This window comes from Apium graveolens, chromosome 8 (assembly GCF_009905375.1).
Source record: "Apium graveolens cultivar Ventura chromosome 8, ASM990537v1, whole genome shotgun sequence".
Lineage (NCBI taxonomy): Eukaryota > Viridiplantae > Streptophyta > Magnoliopsida > Apiales > Apiaceae > Apium > Apium graveolens.
In genome coordinates this window covers 120,718,942-120,730,389 of record NC_133654.1, presented here as the reverse complement: position 1 = coordinate 120,730,389, position 11,448 = coordinate 120,718,942, and the positions used below count along the sequence as shown (strand labels likewise).

Below are 11,448 nucleotides of genomic sequence, written 5' to 3'. Positions count from 1 at the left end.
TATCTTGCTGTGGATCGGGGGCAACACCAAGAAGCTCATGTACTAACAACGCACCTGCATCCCCTGGAATAGGTAACATGGGACGTCCTACACTGCGCAGCCCTAATATGTAGTAAACATCCTCAAGTGTCACAGTGGCCTCGCCAAAACGAAGATGGAAAGTATGAGTCTCCGAGCGCCATCGATCAAGAAAAGCCGAAATCAGGCCAACATCATGTCTCATACTCCCGGTTAGCAGAATACCCATAAAACCAGCTTCTGCTATGGCATCCTGGATCGGTTGTGGCAGTGGATTAGCCTCAATACAATCCCGGTATGTCTTAAAATTCGAGCGGAGCCGTAAATGATCGTCATTACCCTGCAAGTAAATGTGAATTTATGTATTTCAAAAACGCATAAAGAACTTTAAAAAGTAAAACAGAAATTGGGAAATGAATGTGTACTGTGCCATCCCACACAAGCTGTGAACGATGCCTATTTTGTTGATTAAGTAATTCCCCGTCAATTGGACCCGGGTTGATCATTTGTCGTCCAGCCATTTAATCCTGCACAAGAAAGGAATTTTCTACAAGGAATTGTAAAATCTAACATAAAACGAACAACATTTCCCCTGTATTATAACATTTCCATTCCAAAAACACAACCAAGAAATTCACTATAACAAGTTTGTCATGCAATAAATATAAGCAACAAATGAAATTATGTCGCACTTTCTCATTATTTATTTAAATGTAAGCAATTAATTAAATATAAGGAGCAAATTAAAATGAGGCATACATAAAAGCAATTAATTAAATATAAGCAAATGATTGAGATTAGGCATTTACGTAAATATAAACAACTAACTACTTAAAAATGCAGTAAAGTACAAATACAATAGTGTTGCAAGGAGGAATTATCCAGTTTTATTTTAATTCTAAACAACAATTTTTTAATACTTAATAAATTTATGTAAACTTATCAGATATACCACCAAAATAATCAGGTTCTCAAAATTTGGCAATAATATCAAAATCAGACTACATACTTTATAATTAATTGGGTCAGTGCACATTATGATATATGCGACACAAAAAATACTAAGATATATTAAAATTAAAGACATATTTAAAATTAAACAACACATTTATTAATTATTGGTAAGCAGCTAATTACATGTATGCAAGTAAATACAGAAAAAAAATTAATCTGATATGAACAAATATTTAAATATTAAATAAAAACAATTAATTAGTTGTGAACAAATTTTGAGAGAGAGAGAGAGCGAGAGAGACCTGAGAACGCCTGTTGTACCGGGGAGAGGAGGCCAAAACTTCTTGAATCTTTCCGCGGAACGCCTGTTCCTCCGGGGACCGCCGACTTTCTACTATTTCTCATTTCTCCACTTTTTCTCTTTCTATCTCTATCTTCTTCCTCTCTTTCTTTCTTATCCGCACTTTCCTTATCTCTTTTTAATTTGTTATCTCTTTTTTATTCCCTTATCTTCTCTTCCTTATATTAATTTCTATTATTATATATTACTTAATCTCATATATAATATAACATAATATACTAATTTAATTATTTGTTCATATTTAATTACTTATTCACATCTAAATGTTCAAATTCATATTTTACTAGTTATTTATATTTCTTTAAATTAATTTTTATTATTATGTATTACTTAGTCCCATATGAATTAATTTGTAATTCAAATATAATATTGCTTTCCACTAATATTATATATTTCAGAAAGTATAAATTGCAGGAGTTCATAAAATATATTTTTAATCTCCCATAAGTAAACCTAATTATAATAAAAATTTAATTCATAAATTTGTATTTATATTATTACAATTTTCCCTAGTACTAATATATTATTTTATCAGAACTTAAAATAAATTGCAGAAATTCATAAATTTCATAATATATAATATTATTTCACCAATTTAATTTTGGTAATTGATTATGTATTTCATTAAACATTGAAATTCCAATAATTAAATTAATTATTTCTGCAATGTTTGTGATTGGATATCAATAATATTGTAATTTTTGTTGAACATTTCGAGAACCTTATCTTCTGACGAAAAAGTAGATTTCAATAATGTTGCAGACATGGTATCCTATCTGAAATCTTAAGTAGATAGTATGAATACTTCAATCTTATCTGGAACCTGTGGTCTCAGATTTCTCTTTGCAGGAATTATTGACACAATCAAGATTCCACAATAATACTCGTCTTCTATTTATACATGTCCTAATGCACTGCACCTCTTCAACACATACTTACGTTCAAATTTTCTAAAAGTTTAGCGAATACTTGTTGCAATTATATAGGGATATGTCGTCCTTATAATTATGTGTATGTTTACATACGTATATATATATATACATTTTCTTCACTTTTATTTCTTAATTGTTAATGTTTTATGTTCCGCTAGTAAATGGAAGGGCACGTAAATGTCAAATTTTTTTGGGGTGGAGTGGTTATTCGAGAAGGTATTAATATCAACTACTCTATAGATCCCAAAAACATGATGTTTGTTAGGTTTGGTACCACTTTTGATGAGCTTAAACGTCTTGTCTACAATTTAATGAATATAAGTTCGTATCAAAGGAATTTGAAGTTGAGTTTGAAGTATCCTTACCATGGTCAATACAACCTAATTGAAGGTTTTTATCAAATGGATATATTATGTGATGATGATGTTACACGCATGTTAAATGTCTCTGCCATGTTACTAAACGTTCAAGGTTATGTTTCTTTGTTCATCGAAACAGAGGAAAGTGTTGTTGATGACCCGTACTCATTCCAACTTCATTTGGGGTCACAACCGACATACATAACATACGACAGTAATGTCAACCGAGGCTGATCAGATCTACTTTTCCAAGGTGGATAGTACAGAGGCGAACCTACTGAAAAAGGTGAAAGATATGGAGGGGGCAGTAGTCAACATGATGGAGGGTATGGTGGGGGGCTAGTCAATATAGTGGAGGGTATGGAAGGGGGACCAGTCAATATAGTGGAGGGTATGGTGGGGGGGAGTAGTCAATATGGTGCAGGATATGGTGGGGGGAGTAGTCAATATGGTGGAGGGTATGGTGGGGGGGAGTAGTTAATATGGTGGAGGGTATGAAGAGGGGACTATACAGCATGGTGGAGGGTTTGGAGGGGAGAGTACTCAATATGGTGGAGGGTATGAAGGGGGAGTAGTTATGAAAATGATGAAGGTAATGGTGGAAGTAATGTAGATATGGCATTTTAACAACCCAAGAATATGGTGGGAAGAGGTTCAGGTAAGCGCTTAGCACTCATGGCGGATGAAGATTTATCCAGTTCATCTAGTAAGAAGAACTTTCATCTGCATGATGATGACGAAGAATCTTCAAGCAGCGAGAGGAACAAAGAAATTTCTAGCATATTTCCTGTAGTTGGGGAAGATCAACATGTTCCAAGGGTTCCATGGTTTCGTACAAAACAATATATTTTCCCAATTATAGATAACCCTAATGATATCTATGATGATGAAGACCTCAATCAGGGGGACCTGAGTGAAGGAATGTGTTATCGTGACAAAGCCACCCTCTTGTTGGCAGTGAAGCGTGCTCATATTTTCACTGATCGTACATATAAAACTATGAAGAGTAACAAAGAACGACTCATTGTATAGTGCCGGGCGGAGGGCTGTAACTGGAGGATGCGAGCTGCTTTCATGCATAATTCTGGCTACTGGAGGATAAATGTGAATATAGAGGAACACATATGCATGGTTGATCAGCCGTTGCAAGATCACAAGAAGTTATCTACAAGGATGATTTTGCAGATTGTAAAACCACTCGTAAGCAATCTCACATACATAACTATTCTACTTCACTACATATCTGGTACGAAAATATTTTGACATTTACTGTGATGAAACAGTAATAGATACACCAGAAATCCCCATTAAAACCATTAGCCCGCTTATCAACAATGAGCACAACCATATAGTGGGGTACAAGAAAGCGTAGAGAGGCAAGCAAATAGCCATTAAGGAAGTCTATGACAGTTGGGCTACAACATACCAAGCTCTTCCCATGTTTCTTACAACCATCATAAAGATAAATCCTAGAACCATTGCTGAGATCGATGCCGTGCCTCATTCTGAGGAACGGGGCACGTCTGTATGCAAGTGAATCTTTTAGTGTTTGAAGGCAATGATGGACGGGTGGCAACATGCACGTCCTGTGATTTTAATAGACGGAACTTTCTTGAAGGGAAGATATAGGGGCAAGCTGCTTATTGCTATGGGTGTAGATTCGAACAATCACCCTTTCCCTCTTTGCTATGGCTTGGTTGATGAGGAGACGTACGAAAACTGGTCTTGGTTTCTGCAACGTATTCGGAGACATGTCTGTCACCAAAAGACCGGCGTGTGCATCATCTCTGATCGAGCAGCCAGTATCATCTCTGCAATATGAGACCCTCAAAATGGATTTGATGAGCCTTTAGGCATCCATAGGTTCCGTCTACTACATGTCCGAAGCAATTTCTGCCATCATCACCCTGGTGGTGAACTAAAGAAATTGATGTGGAAAGCTGGAACAACCACACAAGTCTCCAAACATGATGCATACATGACAAGGATTGGTGAAATTCCCCCTGCCCTTCAGTATCTTGCAAGAATACCCGTTGAGAGGTGGACACTTTCCCACGACAATGGTGTTCGTTTTGGTCAAACAACCACAAACATGCTTGAGGGTTTCAACGGCAACATAAGAAGGGCTCGTTTTCTTCCTGTAACAGCAATGATGGAGTACCTCTTCTACAAGGCGGTCACAATTATTGACACACATCGAAATATAGTGGATGCGGTCTTTAACAGGGTCAACAGTTATGTGCGCGTTCAGCCGCCATGTTAGCTAAAATTCAAAGAAAAGAAATAGGACATACGGTTATTACTTTTCACCGTGCACATGGGATCTTGAAAATAGTTACGCATCAATACACAACTCCTAAGGGAAGGGTAAAGGGAGGTAAAACCCAGGTCGTCAACCTCAATGATCGTACGTGCATATGTGAAGAATGGGCGACCCATCATATGATGTGCTCTCACGCGATGGCTGGTTGTATAAGACATGGATTGAGTTGGGATCATTTCATTGAAAATTGCCATAAGAACCATACAATGGAGAACTTGTACCGGCCACTGATTTATCCGTTACAACCAACTGAATACTGGAACTACGAATTACCACTACCTCGGCAGGGCTATGGAAAGTTAGTGGGGGATGAGTCATTAAAAAAACTTAAAAAAAACATGGAGATAAGGGTCAATCGGTGCGGATCCGAACGGAGATTGAAGGTCCGCGGTCAGGAAAGAAATGTAGTGTATGCAACCAAGAAGGTCACACCAAGCATAGCAAGAAATGCCCAGGATGCCCACACTTAACAACGTGAACTTCTACTTGCTCTTTTCTTAGCATTACTGCATTTTCCTATCTTACGTTTCACCAATTATCTTTTACTTTACATGTTGTAGTACACTATCATTTATATAATCTAAGTATTATATCATGCTATTTTTAACATTACATGCAAAAGTTGGTTTATTGTGCTGTACTTTCGTCATCACAATATCTTTTTCCGATCATTAGCTCGAAAAAAACACCGGGAGTGTAAATCATTTCTCTTCAATTAATATATAACAACTTCCGAACAACATCCTATTCAGATAATAAATAAATATGAAAAGCCACTTCATTTTGTCTATTGTTTACTATAAAATAATTATTGCACTGTCAAATTAAAAATTATTATACGTCATAACTAAAGTAGAAGGGCCTGTAACATTCACGTGCTACTTGATTTTCATACTGCTCAGAAACACATATGCAGTTTTTACAATTTTTGCTTCATTTGACAAGACTACTCATTTACTTAGTTGCATATTGCATGTGGCTACCTAGCAGTGGCATACTCTTCCAAATTTTGGTGCATTTGACAAGACTACTCATTACTTTGTTGCTTACTGCATGTGGCTACCTAGCAGTACCATGTCCTTCCAAATTTTGGTGCAGTAGACAAGACTACTCATTTACTTTATTTTTCGTGTTCCCTTCCACTTCAACCTTTTAAGTGTCTCACTTGTCATTTCCGTGTCTCAAAATTATTTAAAATGCTTGCATGTGCCTTATACTGTGTGTTCACGGGATACCTAACTCATTTACTGATAAGGGTCTACAAATTAAAACCTACACGGGCATAAGTCATATTGCATTTCTTTTGCAATTGCATAAGTTACATACCATTTATACTACATTTCAATGGATTCAGTACAGTACACATCACTAAGAAACCTTCATCTTGTAGGTCAAATTCAGTGGAGGATCAAAGTTTCAAGTATCACGACAAAGGGATGACTATAACAATAACAACGTAGCGTGTCGAGGTTTGCAGATGATACTTGTTGATGAATATGTAAAATGCTTTAATAACTTAATCTTGTCAATCACCAACTTCATTTATATGGTTCTCAAAAATCCATTCATGGGTCCGTACAACGCAATCGTATGCATGCATGGATACCGTTCGGGGAGGTAGGTCATTTTCATGGTCGAATTGTCGAAGGTCAAACTTATGGTATTTTCAATTTATTTATTTTAAAAAAAATAAAGTAATCAAAATAATACAGAAGTACTATTACATGAAAAAAAAATTCACAAAAAATAAATTTACAACTACGTATGCGAAACCAGTGAAGTTGTGTCTTTACGGGAAAATTCCACACGCGACTTGCAAGGCACCCTTTTCGAAGCTGCGAAAGTCATATATATACTATACTATTCCCTCCGTCCCTTAATACGTATCCCATTTTGACTTTTTACGCTGTTCACGGTAAGCGATTGACTACTAATTTACATCTAATCTATAAAAGCAAATATAGTCATGAGTGATCTTGTTAGATTCGTATTTATGAATACTTTAATACAGTGAAATTTTTATATTTAATACTATTACGAAATTAAAGATATTAACAATCAAAAGTGTGCATTGGCAAACGTGTCCAACACAAATGAGAAACGTTTTTAGGGACAGAGGGAGTACTATTTAATTAAAATAAAAAATACGTACTAAAAATAGGATCACATCCCTAATCAATAAAAAAAACTAAAATTTTTTTGGACAAGTTTAATATTATAGCTCAAAACGTGACCTCCGGACATTTTTTTAAACTTCTTAACCTTCGGAAATAAGAGTCAAATACAAACTGAGGGGAGGAAAAAACAACAAAAAAAATAATATAATTTAACCCCAGAACGCCCCTACATGTGGGGCTCTGTTGCTGAGACCCAAAAGCGGTGTCATTTATGGAAATGTTTGAACAAGTATGTCCAAAAAAGTGAATTATTTGTTCAAATGGATCAAAAATTTCCGGCAGCCTTAATTTTCCAGGAAAGTTATCCAAAAAAGCAACACTGTATGCTTAAAAAAACACTTGTATTGTAGGTTTAAGTAGGCTGTTTTGGAAAAACAAAATAGCATTTGGGGGTGATTTTTTTTACAAAGCAAAGCAGGAGTGGGGGATGAGAAATTGGAAGCAATCGGAAAAGGATGTACACGCGGCGGCTCGAACAGGTGATCTGAGCGCCGTTGAACTCATTTGTTCCTCTAATCCTTTGTCTGTCAATTCCAGAGATAAGCACTCCAGAACCCCGTATCCTTCTTTTCTATTGTATAATTTATCATGAAAATCCAATTGGGTTATTTATTTGATGTTTAAGTCCATTTTTGGGTTGGGGTTTAGTGTAAGTATTTCGATGTCGAAAGTCGAAAATAACACTTGTTAAGCTGAAGAAACAAAGAATTTTAGTCTGGAAGTGTGTTTTGTGAATTGCCTGTAGTTCAGATTTTTGTAATTGATTATGCTGTGTAAGTCTATATAGTTTAACATTTTTAATATTAGCACCACATATCAAAGGATTAGGAAATGATATTTTCCTGACATATGCTATTAGGAGTATCGGGATTAGGTCTTGTGTAGTTTCTCACTTGAGGTTAAGGCGTCATAACCAGTTTTCGTGTCTCTTTGAAACAGGTGTATATAGATTGTTAAATGGAAGTTATTTGCAAATTATTTGGTCTGATGAAGGCATGGTTGTCACGGCGCTCAGACTAGTCGCGACTAGTGACTAGTCGAGTAGTCGAGAATGGGTAGTTGACTGGAGTAGTCGACTGATGAAAAATGGATATTTCGCCCGACTTTTGGTCGACTGGGCAACTAGTCGGGTCGACTAGTGTTTTGGATCCTCGACTGGTGCTAAATCCAACCCAAACTCGGTCAAAACCTAGTCATCATCTAGCCTAATTTAATTTTAAACCACAAACACACTTGTATTGAACCCTAATTACATTCTAGAGGGCGAAGTAATGAAAGACCAAAATCACAATCAGACTTCATCGTAATCTTCTTCTACCTGGTAAGTATATTCTTCTTTCTCTTCTCTTTTACCTGATAAGGATATGTTTTATGTATGTATTATGTATAACTGTATACATACTTACATAGTATATGTATATATACACACAGTATATGCAAATGTATTTACTATTTACTCATTTATACATAATACATGTATATGTATTTACTTATGTGGTTATATGTAAACTTGATATCACTGGAAGGTTAGTGGTTGAACACTGAAATATGACATTTATTAGGTGTTAGAAACTTAAATTTCATAATATATATAATTATATATTCGTAATAATGTATTATTTTATTAGTCGACTAGTCTACGACTATTCGACTAGTCGACTAGCCCGGGCTCCATCTACTCGCCTCGACTTACCGCCATGACAACCATGGATAAAGGGTACTATTATTAGTGCAGAAGGAAAACAACAACAGTAACTTATGTTGCTAGTTGTGCAATTTGTGGATTCGGATTCGGATTCAGATAGGGACCTAGGAGTAACTTATGTCTAATTCAGATATCCGAATTATCCGTTTGACAGTCCTAGCAGTAACTTATGTTGCTAGTTTAGCGGGATACAATTCCATTTTATATGAATACGGAGTCGGTACAGTTTATTGGATAGATTTTGGAGGAAATTAGAAAGGTGGGAATGTAAATTAGACAAAACTTATCGACAAGATTTCGCCCTTCCTTTTTTGTCTATTAGCTAAAGAAATAGTTGGGATCAGACAAACATAGATCATAGCTTCTGTCAGAAAGAGGAATTGGGTGTCAAATAGATATGAACAAGGAATTAGTAAATTGATTTGTATATATATTATTATTTAGGAATAAAATAAATTATAGTTGATTAGTTATTTAACTTATATTAAGTAATTATATTGTTAGGTCATTCTAGATTATAGTAATAGAATAAAATAAGGATTTTTTTTCCTCTATTACAAAGTTTTAGTTTTCTTATCATTTGTTAATTGCTTGGCTTCCAAGCAATGATTTTATCTATATAAACTTTGTAATCTCTCATATTGGAATAGAGTTGAATTATGAATTAAAATCTGCGGATTTTTGTGTGTTTTGTTGGTTCTCTGCGGAGATAGGCTTTTATCCCCCTATTTACCCTATTCCGAACCCCTGTCCTGCATCAAGATAAAAGAGCAAGTTACATTTCTAAGATAGTTTCAGCTAAGACAAGTACTTAATGGTTAGTTAATCTCTGCTCTCTTGCAAGTTATAACCTTCCTGTAGAGGCAGAGTCTGTACCTTTATATTATTGACTATAATACAAGTCTATGATGATGGGTTGTTTCTAAACTTTTCAATACAAGTCAGGATCAATTATATTACAAGTAATCGAGAGGTTAGAGAAATCTCTGCATGGTGAACAAATCAATTGTGGAGCCAACCCCTCCTGAACATCTGTTGTTTTGCTCTAATTTTTGTAAATTCTATTCTCTCAGTTAATTGTTCGAATATCTCTGATGTTATTTCAAGCAGCGATGAAACCATTACTTAATTTATTTTTTTGGGCTGGCAATTGAATTTATTTGACTGGGGAACTGGTCATCGATAAATAAGTGTTATTCTCTTGTGGAACTGGTCATCTGCATAGTAAACAAGGCATGTCTATTAGTGTCTTCTATATAATGGAGTTCACATGTTGCTTCATCCCTTTAGTAGTACACAGTTATTACAACTTTATCTAAATAATAAAAACCATTTTTGATCAATGGGAAGACATTCAAAATTTGATATTGAAGTTGAGGATGTTATTTTATATATAAGGACTAATTGAAGTTGACTGCCTATGTTGTTAAACTATATACATGCATTTTCTCAATCTTAATGTGGAATGAAGTAATATTCATTTCAGCCAATTGATTTCCTTAGTTAAGAATTGAACTCCAGACTACATTTAGCAGCATGGTCAGGACAAGAACCAGTAGTGAGTTATCTATGTGAGAATAAAGCTGATGTCGGAGCTGCAGCCATGGATGATATGGGTGCTATTCACTTTGCTGCTCAGAAAGGTCACTTAAAAGTTGTTCAGATCCTTATTTCGTCTGGGGTATCTGTCAAATCAGCCAATCGGAAGGGCATGACTGCTCTTCATTATGCTGCACAAGGCTCTAGCTTGGAACTTGTGAAGTACTTGGTTAAGAAAGGTGCAAATCTAAATGCTAAGACCAAAGCTGGTAAAACTCCTGTTGATCTTGCTAGCAATGAAGAAATTCGCTCATTTTTATTAGAGAGTGAAAGTATATCAAAGAACAGTGTCATGGATGGTGGGAAGAAATTTGAAGATATGACAGAATTATCTAGGGAAAACGAGGAAGATATCAAGAAAGAAGCTGCTGTGTCCAAGTCTGAAGATGCAGATCTTGTGAAAGATGAATCTACGAAAAGAAAGAATGATAACGAAGATGATGCGAAGGAGGACTTTCCTGAACCAAAGAAGGCGAAGATTGCACTTAATCATCTTCTAACTTCAGATGACGCACAGGAAGATGAAGATAATTTTTAGGCGTGGTATACTGTTCCAATCTTTAAACATTTTAATAGCTTCTTTTGATGTCTAAACACACTGTTTCTTACATGCTTTAGCAAAGTTGCAAAATTGTTAGGTTAAAAAATTCCAACTACTAAGATGTAAACTAACAATGTGTTTCAGTGATCTTTAGATTTCTTCCTTTGACAAATTTTATACGTGCTGTGTAGCATATGCCATGTCTGCTGTTTTGCTTTGACTAGTTTGCTCATGTCCATGTATAGTATGCTTAAGACCAGAATTACAGCCGGAGTGTACGTCTCTGATTGTGCTTCTATGTCTATTATGTAGAGTTTGATACAGCATGAACTATGGATGCGATCCAACTGTCTAAACTATTTATAAAGATAAAACCTTAAAAACGAATCTTAGCACGACTTAGTTACCTGACTATTCTCCTTAGACTCGTTTGTTAAATAATTTATTTCCTTAATCTTGCATATTCATTTGTATCAAAT

At 35.4% G+C, this 11,448-nt stretch overlaps 1 protein-coding gene across 1 annotated transcript; it reads left to right on the top strand.

Annotated features, from left to right (window-relative positions):
* Positions 1-7,334: 7,334 nt before the first annotated feature.
* On the top strand, positions 7,335-11,190 carry LOC141677247 (uncharacterized). The gene is made up of 2 exons (XM_074483091.1): positions 7,335-7,682; positions 10,351-11,190. The coding sequence occupies exons 1-2, from the start codon at positions 7,552-7,554 to the stop codon at positions 10,964-10,966; spliced, it is 747 nt and encodes a 248-aa protein (XP_074339192.1). The 5' UTR covers positions 7,335-7,551; the 3' UTR covers positions 10,967-11,190.
* The last annotated feature ends 258 nt before the right edge of the window (positions 11,191-11,448 follow it).

Bases quoted from the DNA above. Each gene is read 5' to 3' on its own strand.
- LOC141677247 (XM_074483091.1), top strand. From the start codon at position 7,552: ATGAGAAATTGGAAGCAATCGGAAAAGGATGTACACGCGGCGGCTCGA. The intron at 7,683-10,350 runs GTATCCTTCTTT...ATTGAACTCCAG, and splicing joins GATAAGCACTCCAGAACCCC to ACTACATTTAGCAGCATGGT.